At 46.5% G+C, this 11,105-nt stretch overlaps 1 protein-coding gene across 1 annotated transcript in view; it reads right to left on the bottom strand.

Annotated features, from left to right (window-relative positions):
- Positions 1–163: 163 nt before the first annotated feature.
- zanl (zonadhesin, like) overlaps positions 164–11,105 on the bottom strand; it is a 35,192-nt gene continuing 24,250 nt past the window's right edge. Inside the window, exons 38-52 of the mRNA XM_024138962.1 lie at positions 7,255–7,382; positions 6,574–6,845; positions 5,857–6,065; positions 5,398–5,542; positions 4,948–5,195; positions 4,626–4,755; positions 4,185–4,386; positions 3,726–3,887; positions 3,396–3,526; positions 2,643–2,845; positions 2,377–2,512; positions 2,093–2,239; positions 1,682–1,775; positions 1,427–1,467; positions 164–608 (exon numbers count right to left, since the gene is read on the bottom strand). Coding sequence (XP_023994730.1) covers positions 511–608; positions 1,427–1,467; positions 1,682–1,775; positions 2,093–2,239; positions 2,377–2,512; positions 2,643–2,845; positions 3,396–3,526; positions 3,726–3,887; positions 4,185–4,386; positions 4,626–4,755; positions 4,948–5,195; positions 5,398–5,542; positions 5,857–6,065; positions 6,574–6,845; positions 7,255–7,382 — 2,346 coding nt within the window. The 3' untranslated portion in view covers positions 164–510. The remainder of the gene's footprint in view (positions 609–1,426; positions 1,468–1,681; positions 1,776–2,092; positions 2,240–2,376; positions 2,513–2,642; positions 2,846–3,395; positions 3,527–3,725; positions 3,888–4,184; positions 4,387–4,625; positions 4,756–4,947; positions 5,196–5,397; positions 5,543–5,856; positions 6,066–6,573; positions 6,846–7,254; positions 7,383–11,105) is intronic.

Below are 11,105 nucleotides of genomic sequence, written 5' to 3'. Positions count from 1 at the left end.
CAGACACAGGTGTGTTACTGTAGGACAGGTAAGACAAACACGGGTGTATTACTGTAGGACAGGTAAGACAGACACAGGTGTGTTACTGTAGGACAGGTAAGACAGACACAGGTGTGCTACTGTAGGACAGGTAAGGCAGAGAAGACTGACATGACAAGTAATGTTAAGCTTGCAGCAACAATTTAATTCACTTCAATAAATTACATCTCAGGCACTTGAGGCATTTTATAATTGCACTTTTCCCTGGATCATAATTCATACATTCTCAAATTACAACAAAAGCATTAATAAGTTAATAAAAGTAGATAATATAATGACAATAATATTAACAAATTCCAAAAAGAATAATGCGGCAAATATGTAACATTGACGTTACGGACTGTTCTGAATTGGTGTGCATTGTTTGTGAGTGAGTGAGTGAGTGAGTGAGTGAGTGAGTGAGTGTGATATCCGTACATTCATCTGCCAGTAAATGAAACTCTTATGTTCTCTACTCTTCTTTCTCTCCATCTACATGGGAGTCATGATGTCACTTGCGTTCTTCTGCTGATTGTCCAGGTTTTCGTACACGACGTCGCTGTCCTTAAGATGCATGCGGTATTGGATGCCTAGTAGAAATTAAATTCATATAATTATAAGCGAGGGAGGGAAAGAAGGAGAAAGAGAGAGAAAGTGAAGAAGGACAAAGAGAGAGAGAGGTGTAATGTTTATTATTATCATGAATTTGTTGTTTTATGACAGGTACTATTAGGTAGGTCCAGGAGTTTCTCCTGGCCAGGTCACCAAGGGTTTAGTTGGGAAGGATGGAGGGCAGAACTACTTGTCATGCAATCCAGTGGAAGAACCGAAGCACTTCTTTTTCACAGTATGAGCATTGATTTCACAATTTCCCTCCTGATCATGGCTTCATAGAATTACAAAAAAACTTAAGTTTAGGCATAAGGGTCGAAATGAATGAAGGTTATGTTTAAGTTTATGTTTAGGAACACGGGTTAGGTTAAGGTTAGTGTTATATCAGTGAGGTTAAGGTAAGGGTTGAGGTTATAGAATTATGACACGGCAAGGTCCACTTGCCTCTGTAATAAATCAGCTGAATAGGTGGGTGACAGGTGACAGGTGTTTTTCTTGTGCTTTTCTCTTTAGCTGACTGCCAATAGTCTGCTTCAAAATAATTTACTCATTTAAAATGGTCTAGAGTCCACCCATTATGGCATCATTGACCTGAACAGGGAACTTTGTTCTACTGGTTCAAATTCAAGTTCTACTGGTGTTTACTATATCCTTCCCATCTAAATCCTTGGCCTGGTTTTATTGGGAAAATATTAGCTAAGTAGTATAATATTAGTATAATATTAGCTAAGTAGGTAAAAAATAATGTAAGTGAAAGTTGATATATGTTTTAAGTGAGATTGAGATAGGCACTTACTTGAATCTGTGCTGTCAGAATCACACTTGTTTTTTTTGTTCCTGTGAACACAAAATGGTTTAGAGAGTTAGCATCCGTTTACATAGGAATACAAATACTGCACTGACAGGTGACGTTAGCTTCTTCTGTCTTGTACACTGAATAATAACGCAAGCTGTCATGATCGACTTGATCTTTGATTATTTCATGTTGTCAGAGTAGATTTTGCTCTGCGATTAACAGGCTGTGTTTTAGTGGTTGTTGTACAGTACTTACGTTCGACAGCATTTGTAGCATAACACACAGATCAGCGCTATGATGATGACTCCCAGAGGCACGAGGACTGCGATGAGGATGATCGTGTTCTTATCTGTGGGACGAAGCAGGAGACAGTTACAACACTGGTATGCCTGTATGCTATTTCTAACAACTGCTATGTCCCAACAAGGATTACCGGGTACAGTACAGTATAGTACAGTCCCATACAGTACAGTACAATACATATGAGTCCCATACAGAATAGTATAGTACAGTACAGTCCCATACAGTACGGTATAGTATAATACAGTACAATACAGTACAGTCCCATACAGTACAGTACAATACATATGAGTCCCATACAGACTAGTATAGTACAGTACAGTCCCATACAGTACGGTATAGTATTAGCTCCAGTTAATCACGTACCCAGGCCTCCGCTGGTCTCGGTCTTCTCGATCTCACACAAGCTGCCCTCGAAGCCCTCTTTACACTGGCAGGTGATTGAGTCAACTGTAGTGGTAGACTCAGAGCAGGTACCGCCATTTAGACAGGGGTAAGACAGACACGGACTCACTGAGAAGAGAGGGCGAGAGGGTGCGTTTTTTATCAAAGACATTTCAGTCCATTTTGCACACTGAAGTTGTTCTTATTGCAACTACTAGGGGCACAAATGCATGTTTCAGTAGACACACACAAAGACACACACTCACTTTTGTAGCAGTCACGTGCGTAGTCGAAAATGGTACAGACTTGTGTGTCGGCACAGCCCTTGGGTTGGCACACGGCGCCCGAGGCCGTACATTCACACGACAGGGCACAGTCCTCTGTCACAAACTTCTCCTTGAGCTGGGTAGGAAGGGAATGGCGGGATGGGGAGAGAGAGAGATCAAAATGGGGTAGAGCGAGAGACATGTACGAGGAAAGAGACTGAGTTATACACACCACACCATGTTCTGCAACAGCTGTATTAACTCACCGGGTAGTATCTATCCAGGTAGTTGCAGCCACACTCGCTATAGGGCACACAGCTGCCTGTGCTCATGGCGAAACCGGGGGCACACTGGCACCCCTCAACACAGGCAGTGAAGTCACAATCGGAAGGCGCGGCCAGGTCAGCGCAGGAGGCGGGGCAAGGGGACATACACTCAGAGTAGGTACTGTTGGCTACACAGCTCAGGACTAGGGGGGAGGAGAGGAGGGAGAGAGGGAGAGAGGAGGGGGAAGAGAGGGAGAAAGTGAGGACACAGGATTAGCAACAAACACATAAGGGGTGTTGAAAGGAGGGCAGTTGAAAATAAGTATTACTGCCAAAATGATTTGGCAGAATCAGTTTGCTAGGGATTACAAGTGAGGAAAAAAAGTCATTTATTAAGAACACAGCAGTGAGTGAATGTATTTTGGTTGTATTTCGGATAGATTGTGTGTGTACTTGTGTGTATATAATAATTTGTGTGTGTAATACTGGAGTGTGTGTGCATTAGTGCATGTGTGTTTGCGTATGCATTTGTGTGTCTGTGAGTGTGCGTGTGCATTGATGTGTGTGTGACAAGGTGCATGTGTGCATTTATGTGCGTTTAATAAGATCTCTGTAGTCTAGTGTGTGTGCGTGCGTGTATTTGTGCGTGTGCTCATTTGTGTCCGCGAGTGTTTGTGTGTGTGCACACGTTTCTGTGCGTGTGTGTGTGTGTGTGTGTGCGCGCGCGCGCGTGCGTGTGTGTGTGCGTCTTACCACAGCCCAGCTGTTGTCTCCATTTGCCCAGTTTGACACCGGCCTCCTGGCATGCCAGGGCGTACACCTCAAAGCTGTCACAACGCAGAGAGGCGGTTTCCTGATCCGCACACAGGTCAAACACACAGTCCCTAAAACGCACACACACGACAGTGAGTGGAGGGAATAGTGCAGACCTACACACAGATCCGAACACTGTTGTATGAACATATAAAGTAGAATATAAATTCAAGTTATGGGTTGAGAGAAAAGTATCAAACGTACCCACCTGTAGCACACAGAAACACTCTTTCGCTCTCTCTCTCACACACACACACAGTCTCTACTCACTCCTGGAAGCTGTTGGGCAGTAGGTGGGCGTGGCAGCCAGCGAAGGGTCCTGTAGGGTCGGACACGGCTCCGCACTGTTTGTTACCATTCAACTCAGCCAGCTGAGCGTCAGTACAACCTGCTGTCTCAAAGCCAGACTCTGGGTCTGTCTCCACATCACGCCTAGGGAGAGGGTGAGAAGAGGTTGAAGAAGAGGGCGAAGAAGAGGGCGAAGAAGAGGGTGAAGAAGAGGTTGAAGAAGAGGGCGAAGAAGAGGGCGAAGAAGAGGTTGAAGAAGAGGGTGAGCGAAGGAGAAAAATAACAAAGGAAGGAGAGTCAGTCATATTTAGTTATGTACACTCGATCATCTCAACAAACCTATTTTTCAGTCGGTTGTGTTTATAAATAGATCATGAATGAACCAACAAATAAATTAATGAATTAAATGTTTTTATATATAATCGAGTTATTCCTTTCCACCTGTGCAGGTGCACCATCTTGGGGAGGTCTGCTGTCACTAGCTCCGCCCCCTGCCTGTCAGTCACTCTCCAGCTTTCGCCGAACTCGTCAAGTTTCCGCGTCACAGTTCCGTCTGGTTTCATGTACTCGTTCTTGGAGGATCCGTCGTAGTTCCCACACAGACCTCTCACCCTGTTCTTGTATGTACTGGGTAGGATCACCTCTGTTAGGGAGGGAGAAAGAGTATTGCATGAGTACAAGTAGTGCTCTTCTTAATAAGATATTTCATCATTTTATTAATTAAATAATTTAGTAAATTAAATTAACTTTCTAGACCATTCTGTTCTTCTCTTAGCTCATCTGATGTCTAAAAAATCTTTGTTGCTGCCCTATGGACGTGATGTCATCTCTCTCTCTCTCTCTCTCTCTCTCTTTCTCTCTCTCTCTGTGTGTGTGTCTTACCTCCGTGGATTTTGCCATCGAAGCGGACCGTCATGCCAAAGTCGGTGACCAGCTGGACGTTCTTAGAGTTCATTGTGATGGTCAGGCCGTCTCTAGGACTGAGAGGAGGAGCCACACGCTCACCGTTCACCTACACGGGTAGTGAGAGGACATAAGAAGTTATAACTGTACAGGGAGATGACACAAGAGGTTATAACTGTTCATAGTGTTGTCATAGTTGACCTGGAAGGTAACAGAGAGGAAGGAGAGTCTCATGGTTTTAGAGCTAGATTACTGTCGCCAAGGCAACGTGCATTGTTGGATTATATTATATTTAACTCACCAGTACAACTTTCTTCTGCAGGAAGCGGATGCTGACTCCATAGACATCGACATACACCTCATCCAGGTAGGAGATCTTCTTGCTGCCACCGCGACGGATGTTCTTCCCTCTGACCTGGAGGGAGGCCAGTGAGCTGAGGAGGGAGTGGCCCTCGGTCAGGGTGTAGGTGTAGGGGCCCTGGAAGTGGTGGGTGAACCCATCAAACGTACGGTAGTGGGGGTCGCCGTGGATATTGCACCTGTCGAATTCTGGAGAGGGGGAGAGGGGGGGGGGGGAGTGGCAGAGAAAGGGAGATGAAGTAAGGTAGGGAGAGAGAGAAAGAGAGAGACAGAAAAGTTTGTATTGAGGAAGAATAGTTGTCAAATAGTAACCTTCTCCTAATATTTTAGGTAGAAATAGCAGTGGGGGCAGAGTTGCAGGGACTATTTTGAGAGAAGAGTTGGGACTTACTCTCAGGTTTGCAGTAGAGGTCTCCGTTTTTGTCCAGAGTGCAGACAGAATCATCCCGACATTGAAAGTCAGAACAGGTGATGGAGCCTCCCAGGTTACAGGTACACTTGTCAGCACAGTGGTCAGTCACCCACGAGTCTCCCATCTGCAACACACACACACACAGAACACACGCTAGGATTACGGCTGACTGTTTATACAGTATGTCTGAAGAAACCTTGTTTGAATGGTATTATAGAGAATGTGTTGAATCTGTGTCTGGCTGGTGGAGTTTGGATTCTTGTCTAACCAAACTTGTTTCATAGTTGAATATCATGCAGGCTATGGTACAAATATGTTTGCCATCTGACAATCCCCTTAAGTTGAAAGGAACTTTTCGGTGTTTAGTTGGGGTGTATGACTGGTAAAGTAGTGCGGGTAAGCGGGCAATGATTGGTCAACGAAATAGTCAGCACTCACATCATGGTACTCTCCATTGGAGTCCACACATCCACACTTGGCCAGAGGGACACACTTCCCGTCGCTGAGTACGAACCCCGCGTCACACTGGCACCCCTCGACACAGGTGGTGGGGGGAAGGTGGCAGAACATGGGGAACAGGTCGGAGCAGGTGGGAGGGCAGGGGGGCGTGCAGTCAGAGTAGTGGCTATTGGGGGGACACGGCAGGGCTGGAGGGGGAAAGAGAGATGGTGGGGTTAGACGATAATCAAAGATACTATATTTTTATACAGTACAGTAACAGTTACAGTAACATTGGCTCTGGATGCGTTTCATCTGAATTGCGGCATCATTGGTCGACAGTATAGGCCAGGGGTGTCAAACTCATTCCTTGGAGGGCCTAGTGTCTGCAGGTTTTTGGTTTTTCCTTTCAATAAAGCCCTAGACAACCAGGTGTGGGGAGTTCCTAACTAATTAGTGATGTTAATTCATCAATCAAGTACAAGGGAGGAGCGAAAACCCGCAGACACTCGGCCCCCCGTGGAATGAGTTTGACACCTTTGGTATAGGCCTATACATGTATTACTTTTACAAATTCAATTCCAAAGCCAACTAATTTCCTTCCATTTTCATTCATTTATATAGCATCCTATATCCTAACTCCAATACTCTCTCCTTCCATTTCACCCTACCCTCTCCATCTCCCTCCCCCTACCCCCATCTCCCCCCATCACTTACGACAGAATGTGTTGTTTCTCCAGTCGACGGTAACCCCAGCTGACTGACAGGCCTGTGCGTAGGCTTCCACGTTATCACACAGCGTGGCCTGCATGCCGTCGTATTCACACATGTCGTACACACAGTTCCCCAGGAAGGCCTCCGGTGGCAGGAAAGAGTGGCAGGGCTTGAACTTGTCGCCGAGGATGATAGAAGAGCACAGGGTCTCGTACTGCTTCTCTTCTTCTGCCGTGCAGTTAGGGTGGATGTTGGGACGCTCATCTGGCGAGCACCTGGAGGGATGGAGGGAGAGATGGAGGGAGGGATGGGTTAGATAGAGGGAGGGAGAAGAGGGAGAGAGTACCCGAAAATTTTACCTCCTGCCAGACCATTAGGATTAATGATCAATCACCACTAAGTGTCGCTAGAATGTTTCATTATACATATTTTTTGCAAGCCTTGTACAGACAGAGTGGTTTACTCCTGGCCTATTTGTACCTGGTCTATTTGAACATTGGCTTGCCTTAAGGCTATATATTATTAAAGATCCAGGTATCTAAAATATAAATGATATAGACAGGTGTCAGTGTTTCAGGGACACTCAGGTGTACAGTAACACATGATCTGACCAAGACAAAGCTTTAGTGGTAGCCTCCTGGCCTAAAGTACAAGGTCAAAGGTGAGGGGTTAGAGGTTACTGACCCTGGGTCGGAGTCTCCCTCGGACTTCCAGCTGTTGCCCAGTTCTATCACGTCCTTGGCTGGGTTTCCATCTGGCTTCAGGTTGTCGTCTTTGGCGTTCATGTTGTAGTTACCACACATGCCACACACCTGGACAAACGGAAGGAAAGAGGTGCGAATTGAAACTGAGGAATGATATAAGAGTGAAGTTTGTACAAAAAACAGTGTCAATTACTTTAAAAAGAGCTAAATCAAATAAATGTGAATAGAATTTGAACAGTAGGGCCTCCCGAGTGGCGCAGCGGTCTAAGGCACTGCATCGCAGTTCTAGAGGAGTCACTACAGACCCGGGTTCGATCCCGGGATCTATCACAACCGGTCGGGCTCTATGACATTATATAGCACTAAGACGGCACTCAATGAGCTATGTAAGGCCATAAGCAAACAGGAAAACTCTCATKCAGAGGCGGKAAATCTGACCATAATTCTATCCTCCTGATTCCTGCTTACAAGCAAAAACTAAAGCAGGAAGCATGAGKGACTCGGTCAGTAAAGAAGRGGAATATGTTCTGGGATTCTTCCGATGGCATTGAGGAGTGCACKACARCACACTGGCTTCATCAATAAGTWCATTGATGACYTCGTCCCCACAGGGACCGTACGTACATACCCCAACCAGAAGCCATGGATCACAGGCAACATCCGCACTGAGCTAAAGGGTAGAGCTGCCGCTTTCAAGGAGCGGGACTCAAACCCGGACGCTTATTAGAAATCCTGCTATCCCGTCCGATGAACCATCAAACAGGCAAAGGTCAATACAGGACTAAGATCGAATCGTACTACACCGGCTCGGATGTGGCAGGGCTTGCAAACTATTACAGACTACAAAGGGAAGCACAGTCACGAGCTGCCCAGTGACACGAGCCTACCAGACAAGCTAAATTACTTCTGTGCTCGCTTCGAGGCTAGCAACATTGATGCATGCATAAGAGCATCAGCTGTTCCGGACGACTGTGTGATCATGCTCTCCGTAGCTGATGTGAGTAAGACCTTTAAACAGGACAACATTCACAAGGCCTCAGGGCCAGACGGATTACCAGGACATGTACTCCGAGCATGTGCTGCCCAACCGGCAAGTGTCTTCACTGACATTTTCAACCTGTCCCTGACCGAGTCTGTAATACCAACATGCTTCAAGCAGACCACCATAGTCCCTGTGCCCAAGAACACTAAGGAAACCTGCCGAAATGACTACCGACCTGTAGCACTCATGTATGTAGCCATGAAGTGCTTTGAAAGGCTGGTCATGGCTCACATCAACACCATCATCCCAGAAACCAAGGGGGGTTGGCGCCCCCCCTTGGTTTGTGCTGTGGTGGAGATCTTTGTGGGCTATACTCGGCCTTGTCTCAGGATTGTAAGTTGGTGGTTGAAGATATCCCTCTAGTGGTGCGGGGGCTGTGCTTTGGAAAAGTAGTTGGGGTTATATCCTTCCTGTTTGGCCCTGTCCGGGGGTATCATCGGATGGGGCCACAGTGTCTCCTGACCCCTCCTGTCTCAGCCTCCAGTATTTATGCTGCAGTAGTTTGTGTCGGGGGGCTAGGGCCAGTTGGTTATATCTGGAGTACTTCTCCTGTCTTATCCAGTGTCCTGTGTGAATTTAAGTATGCTCTCTCTAATTCTCTCCTTCTCTCTTTCTTTCTCTCTCTCGGAGGACCTGAGCCCTAGGACCATACGTCAGGACTCTTGGGCCTGATGACTCCTTGCTGTCCCCAGTTCACCTGGCCTGCTGCTGTTCCAGTTTCAACTGTTCTGCCTGCAGTTATGGACCCCTACCTGTCCCAGACCTGCTGTTTTCAACTCTTAATGATCGGCTATGAAAAGCCAACTGACATTTATTCCTGATTATTATTTGACCATGCTTGTCATTTATGAACATTTTGAACATCTTGGCTCTCTCTAATTCTCTCCTTCTCTCTTTCTTTCTCTCTCTCGGAGGAACTGAGCCCTTGGACCATACGTCAGGACTACCGGGCATGATGACTCCTTGCTGTCCCCAGTCCACCTGGCCTTGCTGCTGTCCCAGTTTCAACTGTTCTGCCTGCGGTTATGGAACCCCTACCTGTCCCAGACCTGCTGTTTTCAACTCTTAATTATCGGCTATGAAAAGCCAACTGACATTTTCTTGATTATTATTTGACCATGCTTGTCATTTATGAACATTTTGAACATGTTCTGTTATAATCTCCACCCGGCACAGCCAGAAGAGGACTGGCCACCGCTCATAGCCTGGTTCCTCTCTAGGTTTCTTCCTAGGTTTTGGCCTTTCTAGGGAGTTTTTCCTAGCCACCGTGCTTCTACACCTGCATTGCTTGCTGTTTGGGGTTTTAGGCTGGGTTTCTGTACAGCACTTCGAGATATTAGCTGATGTACGAAGGGCTATATAAATAAACTTGATTGATTGATTGAAACCCTAGACCCACTCCAATTTGAATACTGCCCCAACAATCACAGATGTGCACTCCACACTGCCCTTTCCCACCTGGACAAAAGGAAAACCTATGTGAGAATGCTATTCATTGACTACAGCTCAGCGTTCAACACCATAGTGCCCTCAGAGTTAATCACTAAGATAAGGACCCTGGGACTAAACAACTTCCTCTGCAACTGGATCCTAGACTTCCTAAAGGGCCGCCCCCAGGTGGTAAGGGTAACAACAACACATCTGCCACGCTGATCCTCAACACGGGGGCCCCTAAGGGGTGAGTGCTCATTCCCCTCCTGTACTCCCTGTTCACCCATGACTGCATGGCCAGGAACGACTCCAACACCCTCATTAAGTTTGCCGACAACACAACAGTGGTAGGCCTGATCACTGACAACGATGAGACAGCCTATAGGGAGGAGGTCAGAGACCTGGCCATATGGTGCCAGGATAACAGCCTATTCCTCAACATGATCAAGACAAAGTAAATGACTGTGGACTACAGGAAAAGGAGGACCAAGCACACTCCCATTCTCATCGGCGGGGCTGTAGTGGAGCAGGTTGAGAGCTTCAAGTTCCTTGGTGTCCACATCACCAACAAACTATCATGGTCCAAACACACCAAGACAGTTGTGAAGAGGGCACGCCAAAGCCTATTCCCCCTCAGGAGACTGAAAAGATTTGGCATGGGTCCTCAGATCCTCAAAATGTTCTACAGCTGCACCATCAAGAGCATCCTGACTGGTTGCTTCACTGCCTGGTATGGCAACTGCTCGGCCTCCGACTGCAAGGCACTACAGATTTTACTTAACACTTATTTTTCTTGAAACTGCATTGTTGGTTAAGGGCTTGTAAGTAAGCATTTCACTGTAAAGTCTACACCTATTGTATTCGGCGCTTGTGACAAATAACATTTGATTTGATCGGGAGTCCCATAGGGTGGTGCACAATTGGCCCAGCGTCGTCCGGGTTTGGGGAGTGTTTGGCTGGGGGTGCTTTACTTTGCTCATCGCGCTCTATCGACTGCTTGTAGCGCGCCTGCAAGCTGACCTCGGTCGTCAGGTGAATGGTGTTTCCTCCGACACATTGGTGCGACTGGCTTCCTGGTTAAGTGGGCGGGTGTTAAGAAGCGTGGTTTGGCGGGTCATGTTTCTGAGGACGCATGACTTTGACCATTGCCTCCCGAGCCCGTTGAGAAGTTGCAGCAATGAGATAAGATTGAAATTGGGGAGAAAACAGGTCATATTCAAAAAACTAAAATCCTCCCCAAACAATTTGAACAGTATGGATAATTCCATGAATGAAAAGGGCAGAGAAAATCATTAGAAGTCCCTTTAAAATGTAGATCGGAGTATTTTAGTATGGCCAAGACATGTATTGTGTGATAG

This window comes from Salvelinus sp. IW2-2015, unplaced genomic scaffold (genome assembly GCF_002910315.2).
Source record: "Salvelinus sp. IW2-2015 unplaced genomic scaffold, ASM291031v2 Un_scaffold1627, whole genome shotgun sequence".
NCBI classification, from domain to species: domain Eukaryota; kingdom Metazoa; phylum Chordata; class Actinopteri; order Salmoniformes; family Salmonidae; genus Salvelinus; species Salvelinus sp. IW2-2015.
The sequence above is the reverse complement of the archived record's forward strand: the minus strand, read 5'-3'. Positions and strand labels throughout refer to the sequence as shown.